General features: G+C 40.7%; 2 protein-coding genes across 4 annotated transcripts; one reads left to right on the top strand and one right to left on the bottom strand.

The window, feature by feature from the left end:
* Positions 1–592: 592 nt before the first annotated feature.
* On the top strand, positions 593–4,883 carry si:dkey-182i3.11 (leucine-rich repeat-containing protein 15). Of its 2 annotated transcripts, none has more exons than XM_031304186.2 (3): positions 593–693; positions 1,407–1,634; positions 2,416–4,883. In XM_031304186.2, exons 2-3 carry the CDS (start codon positions 1,419–1,421, stop codon positions 4,285–4,287), a joined length of 2,088 nt encoding a protein of 695 aa, XP_031160046.1. In that variant the 5' UTR covers positions 593–693; positions 1,407–1,418; the 3' UTR covers positions 4,288–4,883. The 2 variants fall into 2 exon arrangements, with proteins under 2 accessions (XP_031160046.1, XP_035856923.1); XM_036001030.1 differs by having other exon boundaries at positions 1,527–1,634.
* Positions 4,884–6,752: 1,869 nt separating this feature from the next.
* Positions 6,753–18,089, bottom strand: LOC116053203 (gastrula zinc finger protein XlCGF26.1-like). 2 transcript variants are annotated; one of them, XM_031304196.2, is made up of 8 exons: positions 17,721–18,089; positions 16,652–16,750; positions 14,551–14,767; positions 12,366–12,436; positions 12,081–12,206; positions 11,513–11,798; positions 9,126–9,877; positions 6,753–7,541 (listed from the first exon to the last, which is right to left on the bottom strand). In XM_031304196.2, the coding sequence occupies exons 1-8, from the start codon at positions 17,877–17,879 to the stop codon at positions 7,275–7,277; spliced, it is 1,977 nt and encodes a 658-aa protein (XP_031160056.1). In that variant the 5' UTR covers positions 17,880–18,089; the 3' UTR covers positions 6,753–7,274. The 2 variants fall into 2 exon arrangements, with proteins under 2 accessions (XP_031160056.1, XP_031160057.1); XM_031304197.2 differs by having other exon boundaries at positions 18,007–18,071.
* Between the last annotated feature and the right edge of the window lie 718 nt (positions 18,090–18,807).

The following is an 18,807-nucleotide window of genomic DNA, read 5'->3' on the forward strand; positions in this document are numbered from 1 at the left end:
AGTTGCCTCACAGAACAGCTTTGTCACGGTTGTCATTTTTATGTTGAGGCTGTGGGGGTGTTGTCAGCAGCTACTGAATGTAACTAATAAAGTAACTTGTAATCTAACTTAGTTACTTTTAAAATCAAGTAATCTGTAAAGTAACTAAATTACTTTTAAAATCAAGTAATCTGTAAAGTAACTAAGTTACTTTTTCAAAGTAACTGTGGCAACACTGTTTATAAGTCTTACCTACTGCACCTTTAAATCTCTGTTGCTTATGTTTTACCTGGCTGCAAGTGTCAAACTTTCCCTCGGGGACAAAAAAGTTAAAGCTCAGACATTGACTTCTTGACCTCGACAGAAACACGCTGTATTCTGAAAAGAAACACATTTATATCTTTATTTTTTATTTACTGTCTAGCCAAATCCCCAGGTATTTATAAGATTACCCATTAAGTGTATGGAGGTGTGTGTCTGTATTATCAAAAAACAGGCCGCTGTATAGTTCTGTGTGTGTTCAGTAGGGAGTTTTTAGTATCTTTACTAAATGCATGATAGGAAACTGGTTCTAAGTCACATAACCACACCTTCCTCTGTAACGTAGCTCACACAGCATTATCTACAGTCAAGTATAACGACAGTCTGCAAAGTCGGCTTTTAGCAAAACCATCCTGCAACAAAACAACTTCAAGCATTTCCTTCACGTCAGTGGTAAGTTTCGATTTAAAGCCAATTACAATGGTCTAACAAAAGCAACACTTGAACATGATTTACTAAATAGATGATTGTACGCACCTTTAACATGTTTGACCAAACCCAAAAATATAAATCTTGAAGCTGTTTAAATTGTAACTCATACTATTTTCTGTAAATGTCTGAAAAAGTATACAATAGGCCTACAAAAAGAAACTCTTTGAGAAGAACGAATTATGATCAATCAAGGTATTCTTAAAATGTTCGTATTTCTTCAGGAATGTAAATATATATAATATATAATAATTTCTCTTTTTATCCAACTAAATTGAAGTGCTCACAAATCAGCAAATTATGAGATAAGCTAAACCTTTATTAATCCCCGAAGAGAAATTCAGGAAATGGTGGTTCTGGTTATGATTGTTTAAGGAATACAACATGCAAAATTAACACAAAAATTATTTAGAATACAAGGTACAACCACTATAGAGAATACTGCTGGATATACAGAAAAATATATTGGTTGTAATGTGATTTTTAACTAAGTGATGACTAATTTACTTAATTCCCTTTTAAGATCTTGTTCTCCAAAACTAAAGCAAACTTGAAATAATATTTTAAAATAAATACCATGATCTCAAGAGAGTATTTTTTGGGGGTTTATAAAACACTTCAGAATGGAAGAATTTTGTAGTGTTTCAACTCTCCCATGCGCCATGTTTGTTTTTCAGCTTTAGCTGACCATGTTGACAGCCTTAACTCTGGCCTCCCTGAGCCTTATGGTGTGGCCATCTAACCTCTGCCCTCCAACCTGCAAATGTCTCCACAACCTGACCAATGTTGTGTGTCAGCAGACAGGGCTGGACCAGATCCCTGAGCTACCAGAAGGCACAGAGCAGCTGTACGTCTCATACAATAAGATCCAGGAAATACCCAAGCATGGGCTGGAGAAGCTAAAGGTAAAAGGAGAAAGCTTAAAGGCCCTGACACACCAACCCGATTATCGGCCATCGGACAGTCTGGCGAGGTCAGTGACGCGAGTCTGTTTGGTGTGTTCCATGCCGTCGTCAGTCGGAGGAGCCATCGGCCTTCATTTGGGCCGATTTGACATGTTGAATCGGAAGGCAGGAAGTCAGACTAAATGGCCAATCTGATTGGTGGAGTGCTAACCCGGAAATGACAAGCGGGATGAGCGTGACTAACGCCTCTCAAAATCTGACGAAAATCTTTTAAACTGACCTTTGTCGATCTGAAATTAAGCCTATTTCTCGCTTAAAATGTTTTCAGAAACACGTTTCGGTGAACTATCTTCGTAAAATATGAGATCGTATTCCGAACGAGCCACCATTATGCTTGGTTGTAAAATCCAGGAGCAGCCAGACCCACGTGACGCGTTCGTCCAATCAGCTGCCGGTTTTAATTTTTTGGGCGACAATACAGATTAGCGCTGTCTGCTGTTATGGAGACGTATTACGTCTCGCGCACGCACAGAACGTACGCTCAAGTCGGCGTCGCTTCGGTGTGTTCCGAGGCACTTTTTTGACCAACATGGGGAGCCTTTTCTGCCGAAGGTCAGCCGTCGGGTTGGTGTTTCAGAGCCTTAATGCCCATTTGGGCTTTCAAGATATTGGATGTAGCCTATTATCTCACACTAATAATATGACTTTTTTGTGATATTTCTAAAGAATAATACATAACAGACCTTTCACAAGTCTTCTCTCCTCCCTGGATGTTCTATAGGTCCTGGACCTGACTAAGAATCAGCTGAATGTCTTCCTATCCCTCAACCCAGTTTGGCCCAACATGACAAAGCTGTCTAAGCTCTTCCTACGCAACAATGACCTGAGGTTGCTACACCCTGGTCAGTTCCTAAACTGCCTCGCTCTCACCTTACTGGACCTGAGCGAGAACCAGATCGAATATCTACCCACTGGATTCCTCCATGGATTATCTAATCTGAAGACGCTGTTTGTGAACTTTAACCAGATTCAAATGTTACAGGTTGGTGGATTGGAAGGAGCCTTCGCCCTCGCTGACCTCCACCTTAGCCACAACAATATAACAAAGATAGAGGAAGGTGTGTTCAAGAACTCCACTGTGTTGGAGAACCTTGTTCTGTCCAGAAACAGAATCACACGTGTGGGCAAAGCCAGCTTCACAGGAGTAACAAGTCTCCAACAGCTTAACCTGAGTGGTAACATGCTGGTCACTGTTCCAGCTGAGGCATTGAGGGCTGTAAACAGGCTTAGGTATCTGTATCTACAGAAGAACAGCATCATCAGCCTTCCAGAGAATTGCTTCTCCTCATTGAGCCTATTGGAGCATCTAGACTTGAGCAACAACAAGCTGACCACTCTGTCTGAGGGATCACTCAGAGGTCTGACCATGCTGCTTGCGCTGGACCTCAGTCTCAACCCCATAGATTCTCTTCCCTCAAAAGTCTTCAATGACCTGATCAGCCTTGAGTCACTTGATTTATACAGGAACAGGCTGGCATCTCTTCCTCTGGATGTATTCAGTAACTTGAACAACCTGCAAGAGTTGCAGCTGGACAGCAATCAGATCTCTGCCATACCAGTCGGGGTATTTGATTCGTTGTCCAAACTCAACGACTTACATCTGTCGAACAACCGCATCCCGGAGCTCCGACCTGCTCTGTTCAACAAGCTTGAATCACTGCAGAACCTGTACTTGGAGTACAATGCTCTGAGGCACCTTCCCGAAGGCCTTTTCCACAAGATGAAGGTCCTCAAGAAGATACACCTCGATGACAACCATATCAGGTCTCTACATCCCTCAGTCTTCCATGGTTTGGTGCGAGTACATTCGCTGAAGCTCTCTCGCAACCATCTCACCTCTCTACACCCGGACCAGTTCAGAGACCTTATTGGTTTGAAAAAGTTAAAACTAGATGGAAACCACATAGGTAACCTTCCTGCAAGCCTGTTTGTGAATCTACTACATCTTAATACACTGGATCTGGACTATAACCGTATCTCAGAGCTGTCTCCTGATGACTTCGTAGGGTTGACTAACCTGAAAGACCTCAGATTGAGCTTCAATCAGCTCCATGACATCCCGTTTAACACTTTCTATCCCCTACACAACCTCCACAAGCTTCTGCTGAAGAACAACAGCCTGGGTAGTTTACACCCTCTGCTCTTTGCCGGACTTTCAAAGCTAACGGAACTCAACTTGGATGGAAACAAGTTGGATCACCTGCAACCTGGTGTATTTAAAGGACTCTTAAAACTTCAGAAACTGAGTTTAAAGTCCAACCAGCTTAGAGCAGTAGAGAATGGGACTTTGGAGCCTTTAAGAAACCTTAGGGCTGTCTATCTGTCAGGTAATTTATGGGACTGCTCCTGTGCACATATTCTCTACATCAGCAGCTGGGTCAACATACACAGAGACAATCTCGGAGACCAGCCCATTTGCTTCTTCTCTTCTTCTTCTTCTTCAGAGAATACAACACTTTCTCAGGCAGCTCTGTCTCCCCCGTTGTTGCAAGATCATTGCATGACAAGTGCTGCAAGTGGCTCATCCCCTTTACTTCCTCTAGAAATGCTGAATCTGCTCACAATTTATTTCATAGCTGTCTGCCCACTGTGACATCCTTTGTGGTGAATTTGTGCTCTCTAACATTTTCTTCCTGCCTTTGCTTTTCATGTTAACTCTGTACAGAAGCCCTGAGAGGCAAGTGAGAAGAAAAAAAAGTCTGGTGATCCATTTTCTAAGTCTGATCTAAATTCTTTTCTCTCCTGTGTTTATGATTAAAGAAAAGATGTCAGGACAATCTTTCTAAGTTCCTTAAACATTTTCTAAGTTACTTTTTTTCCATCTGTGATTTTGTGCGTGGATCACGTTTGTTTCAAGTGTTTGATGTTGTAATACTCATTTCGGCCACAAGACACTGAAGTGTATCACTAACCTGTGTTCTAAATACGTCTTAAAGCATTTGTGTTTTCTTCCAGGTGAGTTTTAATTTCTCCATGCACTCTAAATACAAGGAAGGTACATATTGTGTTGGCAAGTTATGTAACATTACTGTCATGTCTTTCTTTTGGCTATAGACACGTATTTTAATCAGTGCTAATCTGCTGTTTTAGTCCTATTTCGAAGAGAACATGGAGTAGTGGTGTGCTTCAGCATCTTGTGGTTGAAAGGAGTATTACAACAACAAACATTTAAATCCTGACAAAAGGAAATTCACCAGAGGCCTGTACTACGAAGCAAGATTTGGCGTTAACGAGGTAACTTCAGGTTCAACCCTGGGTTTTGTGTATCACGATGGTGGATCACTTGTTACCAGGTTCAATCGCCATGGTAACTTATGCTGAACACCTAGCCTGCTCGGGAGCAGGTTATGTTGGAGATTAGAGATCAACCGGTGTAAAAGCACCGCCTACTGACAAATCAATACTTGGTTGATAACAGCGTCACCGTTCTTAGAAGATCAGCTGGAGCTCGGTGCGCGGAGAGAGAGAGAGAGAGAGAGAGAGAGAGAGAGAGAGAGAGAGAGAGAGAGAGAGAGAGAGAGAGGGAGAGAGAGAGGGAGAGAGAGAGAGAGAGAGAGAGAGAGAGAGAGAGAGAGAGAGGGAGAGAGAGGGAGAGAGGGATGTGCTCATAAAAGTTAAAACATTTAGAGACTGATAACCCCGTTAACATTCCCTGATGGGTATCTTCATGAAATATATTGATTTTCAGCGCAGAGAATTACGTATAGGCTATTTGTCGGCTTCTTGAGTCGTGTGTTGCCAATGCCACACATCGGTTTGAATTATATTTTTATATTTTTTATTTGCTCCCATGATCGCTTCCCACTGCCAGGGTTGCAACTGAAATAATAGGCCAACGACAGTTTATAGAAAGCACAAGTGTAATTATGGTCAGTTGTGCCTGACTGATGGGGAAGTGATATTGATAAGCGTTGTGATTTACACATAACAGCGTCAGCTATTTTTTTGCCAGCTGTCCTCCTGTTTTAGGAAGCAGCGACTGTATTGCTTTTTGCCTGTAAAACCGTGTTCCGTGTTCTTCATATTTATGTAGAATTATAGTTTGCTCTTCTTATGTAAAATATGCGGCTCTGGTAGATGTTTGCGATTGGTCATGCTGCGCAAACACCGCCTCTTTTATGTGAACGCGCGCGTCGCTGGATTGGGAAACCCTGGGTTGATTGAATTATTTGTTAACCACCGTCGTGACACAGGTTATGCGGGGCCGCGGTTGTTAGGTTAGTGAAGCCGGGTAACTGAAATCAATCCAGGGCATGCAGATCTTGATTCGTAGTACAGGCCTCTGCTTAAACGTTTTTTTACACCTGTTTTCAGAGACGAAAAAAAGCAGCTTCGAAAAATTATCCTGGCAAAACTTTTTTCCCCACCTGATATTAGAGATGAAAAGAAATTTAAGGAACATAAAAAGATTATCCTGGCTAAACATTTTTTCACCCGTTCCTACGTCATAAACACAGAAGAGAAAACTATTTAGATTAGACATTGAAAATAGATCACCAGATATTTTTTTTCTGACTTGCCTCTCAGGGCTTCCATAGACTTTAATTTTTAAGTATTTGCACCATGATCACAATATACTGTAAACTTGAATATCTTTAGGTGCATTTAAATATTGTGTAAATACAAATGTATATGTAAAGTGCAAGATAGAGAGTTCTTGCAAAACTGTAAACTTAATGATTTAATTCACAATCAAATGTGGGGATAAGGGATCTAAAGTGAATATGAGCATAATATACACATTGGTAGCACAAAAACGTGGTACATATTACATTTTAGTAAACCTCACCATAAGACAACATGGACTCTAGTCCAGTGATTTGCATCAGCTCCTGGTTTTGTATCTTGCTGATATTTAGAGTTACTTTAAGGCTGCGAGGGTTGAGCATGTGTTCATAAATACTGGGAAAACTGGCTTGACGACTAGAGATAAGTTTGTGAATTGTTTGTGTCTGCATTTGATTTTGACAGTATACCAGTCAAAAAGAGAGATTTTAAGCTCTTTAACCTCTTCCAATGCATTATGAAAGTCAATAAAATAAAATAAAAAACTCACAAGATTTAGATTTCAATGTTTATCAGTTTGACTCACATTCACAAAGTAGACGAATAACAAATACACTCCATAAGAGTAGTTACAGATGGAACTTTCTTACAAATAACGGTTTCGGTATTGTTAGTCAACACATAGGCTCTTCTAATGCACACAAGGCAACTTTGTTTCCAAAAAAGTCATAGTTGTATTTTATTTATCTATTGGAGATCAAATGCACCGCATTCAGGTAAATGCCTTAAACTTAAAACGTAAAAAAGGGTTCTTACCTAAGCCTTTTTTAACTTCATCTAAAAGTTGTTCATTTATTTGTTCACTAATCTCAACCCCACATTGCATCTATCTCCACCAGCTTCACAGTAAAACAAATCAAATCTGCAAAACCCACCTTCATAATCTCCAAAACCACTTTCACAGCAAAGTCTTCTTTTATTATCTATATCCACTCATTCATTCCTCAACAGGTACAAGGAAGCCTAACGTCATCTGCTCTGTCACCAGGGCTGACGTCTCATCAGAGTTTTGCTTCAGACATAAAAACACTTGTGGTCCTTCAAGTTCCTCAGGTAAGAGAAACTCTTCCCACACTTGTCGCACATAAACTGTTTCTCCCCGGTGTGTATCTGCTGATGGGCTTTCAGGCTGTTGCCCTGGTTGAAGCTGCGTCCGCACGTGTCGCAGCTGAAAGGCTTCTCTCCAGTGTGGATACGCTGGTGTCTGTTCAGGTTTCCCGTGTTGCTGAAGCATTTTCCGCATGTGCCACAGCTGAACGGTTTCTGTCCTGTGTGGACAGCCTTTGGAGAGGAAGGTTAAAAAAAAAAAAAGCTGTTAAGTGAAGTCATGTTCAGCTGTAGGATTAAATTGACTTAACACCACACTGGGCCTCATGCGAGAAATGTACTACTCTAAACCTCTCTTACTTAAAGGTGCAGTAGGTAAGACTTATAAAACTAACTTTCTGTCATATTTGCTGAAACTGACCCTATGTTCCAGTAGAACTACAGGAAGCAGATCATTTAAAAAAAAATCCAGCTCCTCTGGCACCACCTACAGTCTGTAGTGAGATTTGCATAAATCCACAGCTCCCTGTTCAGATGCACCAATCAGGGCCAGGGGGCGTGTCTAACTGCGTGTCAATCACTGCTCATGCACACACATTCATTCTCCCTTGTGGGGGGAGGGGCTTAGGAGACCATTTTGGTCTTTAGCAGAAAGGGGGGAGGGACTGAGAAGTTGTCAAAGTTCAAATTATTTGGCTAAGTCCTGGATCTTCACAATCCTACCTACTGCACCTTTAAGTATGAAGAAGTCCTGAAGAGAACACAAAGAGTATTATCTAGCTCTTTTCTGCGTGATAAAGACATATGTAGTTAGTATGGCAGCAGACCAATAACTGCCTGTCTGTCACCTATAAAGGAAATTACCTCAGCTCGTGTTCACAAAAAACTTGTTTTTTTGTTTCTAATTTATTTAACCAGCATCACTGTTCGATGTTAACAGAAAGTGTGCTCTGTTGCATCTATAAACCACACAGTAGAGCAATGTCAGAAATAAAAATGTATTTCTATGGTCAGCAGCAGAGGTTTTTCTGTGTCGTAGCATGAGGTCTGTGAGCTCTCCTTTTTTATTCCATAAAGTATCTGTTGGGGTAGATGCTGTTTTAATAACAAACCCCCTTATCCATCATTTTAAAATGTAGGTCTTTCAAAAATTCTTTGTTTGCCTAATTTAGATTTTTCAACATGGCATCATGACTTTGCGTAAACATACATGCCGACTTTCTTAAGCCAAGTGGCGTGTTATCTGTACGCATTTTGAGCTATCCACGTGTATGTCTACGCTGTATACAGCGGACGTAAACATACGTGTTATCGCCATCTTGCCGTGTTATCGTGAGAAGAAAGGAAAAGAAGAACCGGTTGGGTTTACGAAAAGAAGAAAGCGACGGTTGAGTTTAGGAAAAGAAGAACAGAGTTGGGTTTAGGAAAAGAACAACGGGGTTGGCTTTACACAAACAACAGAGTGAGGAAACGCTACACGCGGGACGCGCTCGCCGCTCTCCTGGTGAAAGTCCTGTGTTTTACCCATCCTCCACCCCAAACAACCTCCCTATGCGGATTTTCGCCCTTTCATACTACTCGCTACGGCGTAAATTCACACACAATCGCAAGGTAATGTCAGTCAATGGAGATCAGTCTGGATTTTTAGGACAATAGTCCTTGCTTTTTTTGTGAGCTGCTAAAACATGGATGTTGCTACAGACCAGCAACACATTTCCGTTTTTTTGTCAAACACAGCAAATGAAAGGGATGGGGATATCTTTATAACTTCACTGTTGAACCTTTCCATCACAAAAACAATGCGTAATGCAAACCTACCTGATGGGACTTAAGGCTGCTGTGCTGTGTAAATGTGTGGCCGCAGATGTCGCAGGAGAAGGGCTTCTCCCCGCTGTGCCCCTTCAGGTGAATCTTCAGGTAACTGGATGACTTGAAACTCTTCCCACAGAGCCCACAGCTGTGAGGCCTGACCACTGTGTGGTGCTGCTGGTGCGAGCGCAGGTCGGTGATGGAGCTGAGCCGCCGGCCGCAGAGCACACACGTACAAGGAATGGTTGCCGCGTGCGTCTGGAGGTGTTTGCGAAGCGAGTCGACACAGGCCATCGTAGTACCGCATGCTACGCAGGCTACGCTCGCCAGCGGGTCCTCGCCTGAGTGAATCTTCTGGTGCATCTTCAAGGCACTCTTCTGGATGAAACATTTACCGCAGGTCTCGCAGCTGAAGGGACGCTCACCGCTGTGTATCCGCTTATGGCCTTTCAGAGTGTCAGCCTGGTTGAAGCTTTTGCCACAAGTCTCGCACCTGAACGGCTTTTCCCCCGTGTGTATGCGCAGGTGGCGCTGCAGGTTACCTTGTATTGTGAAGCTTTTCTTGCAGTACTTGCAGTTATAGGCCCGCTCTCCCGTGTGGACCATCTGATGCATTTTCAGGCCGTGGGCTCGGTAGAAACTCTTTCCGCACACTTCACAGCGAAACGGCCGGACCTCAGCATGGAGACGCTGGTGGTTCCTCAGCAGCTGCTTCAGGGTGAAACCCTTTCCACAAACGTCACAGATGTGTGGTCTCTCACCTGTATATGGGACCAATGGGTTAGAGTAACAGAATATAGCATACTAAAAGACAATATGCTTTTTAAAGCTCCCCTAATAAACATGTTTAATGAACATGAATCAAATAACTGGATGTAATGTGAAATAGGTTTCTTGCACTGACTAACACAAAGACAATTCTGCAGCTCTACTGAGCTTCTTGGACACTTTTAACCAGGCCAGCAGGAGAAAGACTACAGCACATATTCAGTGGGTATCAAGGAAGTAAACCCAGATGCTTAGAAACGTTTAGCATATGCTACAAGGGAGCAACTCCATTGAACTGAATGGCCGCCATTTTGGGATCCGGTATCCAGTTAATATAATATATCCATGCTTTTAGCTCATTGTTTTGGTTTTAAGGCACTTTACTGTGTGGTTGAGTCTCATGGCTCTTAGTCTATCTTTGCCAGACCCTCCTCCAAAGTGCGTTGGAGGAGGGTCTAGCTACTCCACATAGCATTCGGGGATGGGAGGAAAACGTGCTCTGTTTTATTGGCATTTCTTTAAACCAATCACAATCGTCTTGGGCGGTGCTAAGCACTGGAGAAAAGCCGCGGTGCCGCTGCAAAATAGGTTCGGAAGAAACTTGTTTTGGTGGAACGTGTATGTTTAAAAGTTGTTTTAGTCGTGCAGCAGAAAACTCAGATTGGACAGATAGTCTAGCTAGCTGTCTGGATTTACCCTGCAGAGATCTGAGGAGCAGTTAACCATAGTCCTCAGAAATCCACCGGAGTTTAGAACGCCAAAACAAAGGAAGAAGGTACTGGACATCCGGCCAAAAAGAGTGAAATCCGGCGGAATTTCCGGCAGCAACGGAGTAATCCCGGAAGTGGAACGTCGTGGATATAGACTAGTGAATGCTGGACAACATTCATCAGGCCAAAAACACACCTCCAAATTAATACTAATACCACTGTGTCTGCTGGATGTGTAAATATGTTTCCTATGGATGTTTATATGGATGTTCCTTGACACTATTAAAGCCGCAAAGATTAATCGATTAGTTGTCAGCTATTAAATTATTCGCCAACTATTTTGATAATCGATTAAATCGGTTTGAGTCATTTTTTTATAAGAAAAAGTAAAACAAATCTGATTCCAGCTTCTTAAATGTGAATATTTTGGAGGCTTTTTTCCACTCCTCTATGACAGTAAATTGAATGTCTTTAAGTTGTGTGCAAAACAAGATATTGGAGGACGTCATCTTGGGCTTTAGAAAACACTGATCAGCATTTTTCACCATGTTCTGACATTTTATAGACCAAACAACTAATTGATTAATCCAGATAATAATCGGCAGTTAATCGACAATGAATGAATCGTTAGTTTCAGCTCCAGACACCATATTGTGTGTGTGATTTTATACTTGTCATTATCTTTAAAGGCTGCCTGTTTTACATCTGGCTGGGGGACTACCAATGAAAATAGGTAGCACTTTTGAGCTAACTCGGGCACATTTACATTGTTTTAATGATGATTAATGTTCACTGTCCCCTTTCAAATAAAGAAAGAGAAAATAGAAATATCAACTTTTAAGGCAATATCAGGGCTGTTGGTTTGTCAGCTTCTTGTGGAGTCCTTATGCCCCCCCCGTACCGTATTACCACACTCACCAGTGTGAAGCAGCATGTGTGCATTGAGGCTTCGCTGGAGTGAAAAGCCTCTGCCACACTGAGAGCAGCGGAAGGCCTTCTCGGTGTTCGCCCCGTGGACGGCCTGGTGGGCTTTGAGCTGCAGCAGCTTGGTGAAGGTTTTCGTGCAGTGTTCGCAGCTCAGAGGCTGCTGGTTCTGACTCTGACCCTCCTTCTTTGATCGACCTCGATGGATCTTGGGCTTAACAACACGTTTAGGTCTGGTAGTGAATCCTGGGTCACCGTCGTCTGAATCTTCTGGCTCCAACTAACAGAACAATTGCACAAATTGTTAATTAATTTCCTCCTAACTCGTTGTTTTTTCTTGTTTTTGGTGGGCTGCATACACTGGCCAGAATGCAGAAATTACCATTAACTGGTGTAGTTCATTACATGCTTAACAAACTGGTCTCAACACTCACACTAACATATAGGGGCAATTTAAAACAGCATGGACCATGGACTGTATGTATGCTAAATTCTTTACGTAATAAAGGAGGACACAAACAGACAAAAACAAGAAAATGAATTAGGTATTTGGGAAATCAACCTGGTAGTCTGGGTCGTCATCGTCGTTCTGGCCCAGGTCATCTCTGTTCTGACCCGAATCAGAGGACGCCTGGTCAGCAAACGCCTCCAATTCTTCTTCCTTTATTATCACAGGTTGGACATTTTCCTGAGAGGAGTATAGAGAATATGGACATATTTAAGAGTCAAAACATTGTGTCTGGGTGGACTAAGGCAGTGATGGGGTTCCGTTAAAAGTTTTCAGATTCAGTCATTTAAATTATTAAAGGATATCAGAACATCTACATAAGAGAAGACAGGATTTTACCTCATAAGTTCTGACTTTCCACAGGTGAATTATAGGCGATCTCTTCACTCCAGCAACCCCGCTAGCCACAACTGTAAAAATTCAGAAATCTGTTTATCAGTATTTTTTAGCAATTTCTGCTTTCATCGGACAAAGTACAACGTAGCCAGGCAGAAAGCAAGAGAAAGCAAAGACAGTGGAAACACAGCACACTGCTGAGTCAAAGTCTCAGCAAACTGCTCCAACATCGATACAGTGTTGGTGCTTATGATAACAAAGAGAAATGATTTAAATGAGTTGCTGTCGAAGTGCAGTGGTTTATTATCTTGTGCATATGTGAAAGCTTAAATGCATCATTCATATCCTGCCCTACAGAGCTAAGTGGCAATAAAAATAACACAAGACAATAACTGTTAGTAGAATTTATGAGCCTATTCATTAAAATACTGTGTATATATAGTTATACTGTTCCTCACATTTGTACAGTGGTGGAAGAAGTATTCACATCTTTTACTTGAGTAAAAGTAGCAATACTACAGTGTAAAAATACTACAAGTAAAAGTCCTGCATTCAAAATAGAGATGGTCCGATACTATTTTTTGCTTCCCAGATACCGATTCTGATACCTGAACTTGCGTATCGGCCGATACCGAGTACCAATCCGATACCAGTGTGTCATATATTTTATTATGTTTTAACAACTGTATACTACTATCCCTGTATGGATGATATGATGTATAACAGCTGTATACTACTATCCCTGTATGGATGATATGATGTATAACAGCTGTATACTACTATCCCTGTATGGATGATATGATGTATAACAGCTGTATACTACTATCCCTGTATGGATGATATGATGTATAACAGCTGTATACTACTATCCCTGTATGGATGTGATATTATTTCTATCTTTGTTGTCAGTCTGGCTCAAGGTAAACTCTTTGTGAAACATGAACAATGAATACCACAGAACTTTCTTCTTTTATGCAGTTTGACAGTCAGTTATAACGGGAAAAGAACATAAATAAACTACTTTAATGTAGATTTTCTTTAGGGCTTTATTACGTGGTATCGGATCGGTGCATAAACTCCAGTACTTCCCGATACCGATACCAGCGTTTTAAGCAGTATCGGAGCCGATACCGAACATCTCTAATTCAAAACCTTACTTAAGTAAAAAGTACCAGTAAGTAAAAGTACTCATTAATAGTAGTAGCAAAGTAAAAGTATAAAGTAACATAAAAGTATGCATTAAAATACTCAAGTAAAGTACAAATACCTCAAAATTGTACTTAAGTACAGTGATTGAGTAAAAGAGTATACTTAGTTACATTCCACCACTGTGTTTTTACGGCAGTTTCCCTACCTCATTCTTGTCAACATATACAGTATTTACTTGTTGTTTTTTGAAAGAAAGAATGCTTGCTAAATATCAACATGTGTCATAATATATTTTATTACACTGACTTGCTGAATACTTGAATCTGATTGGTCAATCACAAAATTCTACGGTCTGCTTTTCCTCACACCTTTGGGCTGAATCAAGACCCCTCCGCTCCGGTCCTGCATCAGCCTGTCACCGTTCTAATTTGCTATAATGACCAGCTCGCTGGGAACACGACCAATTTCCCACTCAATGTTTAATTAAAGTGCTCATATTATGCTTTTTGGCTTTTCCCCTTTCCTTTATTGTGTTATATATATCTTTTTTGTGCACGGTATAGGTTTACAAAGTGAAAAAGCCCAAAGTCCACCCCAAAGGGACTTACCATCTCCAACAGAAAACACTGTTCACAAACTGCTCCAAACAGCTCTATTGTAGTCCAGCCTTTACTTCAGAGACACACATGGTCACTTTGTAACACACGTTATAATGCTCGCCTAGCTGCTAGCGTGGCACGCCCTCATACTCTGCTTCTGACTGGCTAGTAGTCCTTACCTAGCTACTGAGCATGTGTGACTCCCAACAAAGATGGTACAGAAGTGAGATGTCTCACTGTAGCTAATACAGAGAGCTCAACACACAGGGTGAAAAGAGGAGCTGCAGTAATGTGCAGTACAACAAAAATATGGTGTTTTTTGAAAATTAAACCGTGTCAACCTATTCTGGTACAACCTCTAAATACAATTATGAACCTGAAGATGAGCATAATATGAGCACTTTAAGAAAAACAACACAGTGAAAGGATAATCTCATCACCTCTGCGACTCTTCCTGCCTGAGCGCTGGCTCTGGTCAGTCTCTCCTTCTGCTCCGTCGGTCGAAGCCCTCTGGCCCTCCATCTCTCCGCTGCTTCCCTCCGTCAGCTCCTCTGCTTGCTTCTGGCCTCCGCTGCCCTCCAGCACCAGCTTCAGCTCCGTCTCCGCCACCTCTAGTCTCTTCCTCAGCTCCTCAATCTCTGCAACGCCCTGTGTCACCTACAAAGACAAACTTTTTTAAATTGAAATCATGACTAATGGAGAATGTGAGGATTTTGTAGCCATCTGGTTTTCTACTTGGGTTGGGCGGGAGCGTGCCTATGTTCCCACAGCCCTATGGTCCCACATTTCTAAGAATATTTTTCAAAATTAGGCCCTATGTTTCCACATTTCCTTTTTCATAAATTTGTATCAGATTTGATCCCCCTTTCTCCCAATTTGGTAGCCAATTACACCCAACCTATTATCCAGTAGGAATGGACTACAGATGGAATGTAGCTTTTAGCTAAATCTGGTAACTAACCCTAACCCCTAACCCTAAACCCTAACTAACCCTAACCCTGGGAACATAGGGCATAATTTTAAGAAAAATCTTAGAAATGTGGGAACATAGGGCTGTGGGAACATAGGGCCTAATTGTCAGTGAATTTTTTTTCTTAGAAATGTGGGAACATAAGGCTGTGGGACCATTGGGCTGTGGGAACATAGGGCTGATCCTGGTTGGGCAATATGGCGATCCATACTAATAATATAAAACTGTACAGTCGTAACTATCCCTTTAGTTTTCGTAGTATTTTGAATTAGAGCCTGAGCGATTTGTCAATCTCAGACATAAAGGTATCGGCATATATGTCTGATATGAAAACTTTTTTTACAGAACATACAATGCAGAAAACGATGCTTGGGTGATTTAGATATTGTGTCATTACATAGTTTGTCCAGCAGAGCACACTCCGACTCCATTGTTTACTCTCAGCACTGTCTGCAGCATGCAGCAGAGTGCATCCTGAGCCCACGGTGGTGCGAACTGCGGAGCCAAGCGGTGTCCCCGCAGTAAGTATCGAACTAGTTTGTGAAATACATTCTGGAAAGTTAGTAAACAATGACCCTATCATTTTCCCTTTTTAATATAACTAATATAACATTTACCATGTAGCTGACAACCGCCATGTTACCCGTGCTTATAGTCACACCGACCTCTGCAGTCATAATCGGTACACTATCCATGTAGAAAAGGTCTACTTTCATTCCAGTTAAAAAAATCTCTGTATCGGCTGCCACATCAGTAATCAGTGACTTGATTCCCTCTAAAATCGGTATCACTCTAAAAAATTCCATATCTGTCAAACAAGCAGAATCATCTCTAACCAGAAGTTCGGGGTTGATAAAAAAAACAAAAACATCTTAGTTTCAACTGTTTCTGCTGAGATTTCTTGGTACGGTCCAAATTCAGAATTAACACTTGCACGGGCGTTGGCCAGTACTGTGGAACATCAAAAACTAAAAAAATGTTATGCTTGATTGATCAGATAATAAATAATAAACTAAATGTAAAGTCTAAAGCTTTTTCAAGCAGAAATGCCCCAAATTTGATGGTTCCAGCTTCTCAAATATTAGAATTTACATTACAGTGATATCTTTGGCTTTTGGACTGTTGAGTCGTAAGAAATTGGCAATTTGAAGGACTGTAGGATATTGTGATGGAAATCTTTCACTACTTTCTTACATATCATAGAGGAAAAAGTGATAGATCGGGAAAATGATTATAGAATTTAATAAATTGTTAGTTGCAGCCCTAGGACCTCTTCATCTTAAGTCTTTATAGGAAGACATAAGTTCCATCGATGTTGATGAGATTACTGCATATGACATATGCAGAAGAAGTGGGACATGATATGAAATGTTTTACTGCATGCCATGTACAGATATGTTTGAAATTTCTCATAATTTCTGTGTAACAAACATGAATTGGCATTTGGAAAATACGCTGTAATAAAAATCCTGATATAACATTATACTTTTCCTGATATAACATTAGATAAGATGGATTTTCCAAAGATGGCTGCAACACAACAACAACACCAATGCAGTGAAGTGACCTACTTCTAACTGCAGCAGACACGAACAATCGTGGAAAAGCTGGCAGATCTTCTCCACAGCTTCTCGAGCCAAAGACGTCATGAAGACGCTGAAATGGATCACCTGATGAGAACAACACAGATCTGTGTTACACACTGGATCAATACTTATCAAGTGTCACAGCAAAGGGTGAAAGAAAATGAATCCACTGTTTCACATAATCAGCAAGAGTAATACTTGTGAAAAAGAGCAGGAGTTTATATTCGCCTAAAATCACAAAACAATATCATGATTATCTTGTTCCTATTTACAGTATATTAATTATACTTTTATATTAATATTTTTCATATTCTACTACTTTCTACTCCACTACAATTCAGAGGTAAAACAAAGGCTCCACTACATTTATTTGTTAACTTAATAACTTTGCAGACACAGATTAATAATACATTAGTAATAGCTTCATAATAGATTAATAAGATTTTGAATGCAGGGTTGTTTTTTTTTTACTTGTAAAAGATTATTTCTACATTGTGGTAGGCCTACCTACTGCTACTTATTTCACTTAAATAAAATATGTGGTTACTTCTTTTGCAGGCTTTTGATACATAACTATATATAAATATATATTTAGCTATATCATGGCTGCATTCCAGTTAGACATCTGTCTTTAGTGTCCTTAAGATGATCACAGAAGCTATCATTTTTAATTGACAACTGATAAATTGATCACGATCCTGAACGTGACGTCTGCGTCGAGTGAAACCTGTAGCTGAAAGGCTTCTAGACATACAGCAGATAGATAGGCCTGGGTTTGCCGTCCAACTCAAAATGGCGATCAAAGATGGATTCTTCTCGGTTGTTGACCAACCAGAGCTACATATTTTTTATTTAATTTAGTCGTAATAATGATTGTGTTCGCAATACGCGCTACAGTCAGCATAGCAGACACATTAAGTGGTTATTTAAGTTCAGCTCTTCTATTTCTATGTTCAGCTGGTCGTTTGGACGCCAGAGAAGGAGGGAGCCCCAGCAGAGCAGAGGATGGACCGACACGGCTCACACACAGACAATAGCCGACAGTTTAACGTACCTTCTCATCCAAAGACCCGTCTATGTTTTCAGTTGTACATGATGTTGACACTTCTGGATGCGTTGATGCGGAGCCGCCGATAACTTTGGTCAACTCTGTCACCGTCGTATTCACCATTATCTCCACAATGGAGCCTACCTGCGCCTCAAAGTCTGACATTCTGACAAGTTAATATTTCAGCTAACTAACACATTTAGTTTCAGTTCTAAAATGTTATAACAACACAATTAGCATTTGCTGCTACAATATTGTCGCTATGATGAAAAGAAAAACTCGAGCCACTAACAACACGGATACCGTCTTCCTCTTCCCAGTTCATGTTCTTCAAAATAAAAGCACGCATACTTACTATACCGTCCTGGCCTGGGTCCTATCGGAGACGGTTTACTATAAAGGATATTTGGTCCTGTTCAGTTGTCCACACTCACCAATAACGTTAGGTAACACTGGTGCAAAAAAACAAACAAAAAAAAAAACACATTCCGTGATGTTGACATTATATAATTTGATTATTACAGGACAAGTAGTTCCCTGATCGCAGTCCGGGGTGGGGTATTGCGGGTAGGGATTAGGGCCTCTCATTTGTACATTTTTTGTTTTTATTTATCCTTATTTCCATTCCTTATTTTTGTTTTTATACTGTAAAAAAGAAGCACTGTAATAACAATTTTGTAACTAGATTTTTGAAATTAAGCTATAATAACAATATTTGAAACAACAATATAATTTGATTATTATTACTCAGGCATTAATGTAAAAGCAGGATTTACTGTTGTAGATGGTTGAGCTGGAGCTCATATTGAACTATTAACTAATGACTATTGTCTTTATGGATTAATGTGCTGAGTATTATCTTGATTAATCGATTGATTGTACATTTAAATGATTAAAAATGTTAAAAGGAAAAGCAGCAAATCTTCAGAGTAGTCATAGAAGTCTTGAACTTTTTTAATGGCAAAGCAAACACACACATTCATACGGGAGAAACTTGGGGTTCAGTGTCTAGCTCAAGGACACGTTGACAAGCGGAGAGGATTAAACCTCCAAACTTGTGATTAAAGAACAACACAGCTAGGCTTGTCGCAAT

The sequence above is a fragment of the Sander lucioperca genome, chromosome 5 (genome assembly GCF_008315115.2).
Source record: "Sander lucioperca isolate FBNREF2018 chromosome 5, SLUC_FBN_1.2, whole genome shotgun sequence".
Classification (NCBI taxonomy): domain Eukaryota; kingdom Metazoa; phylum Chordata; class Actinopteri; order Perciformes; family Percidae; genus Sander; species Sander lucioperca.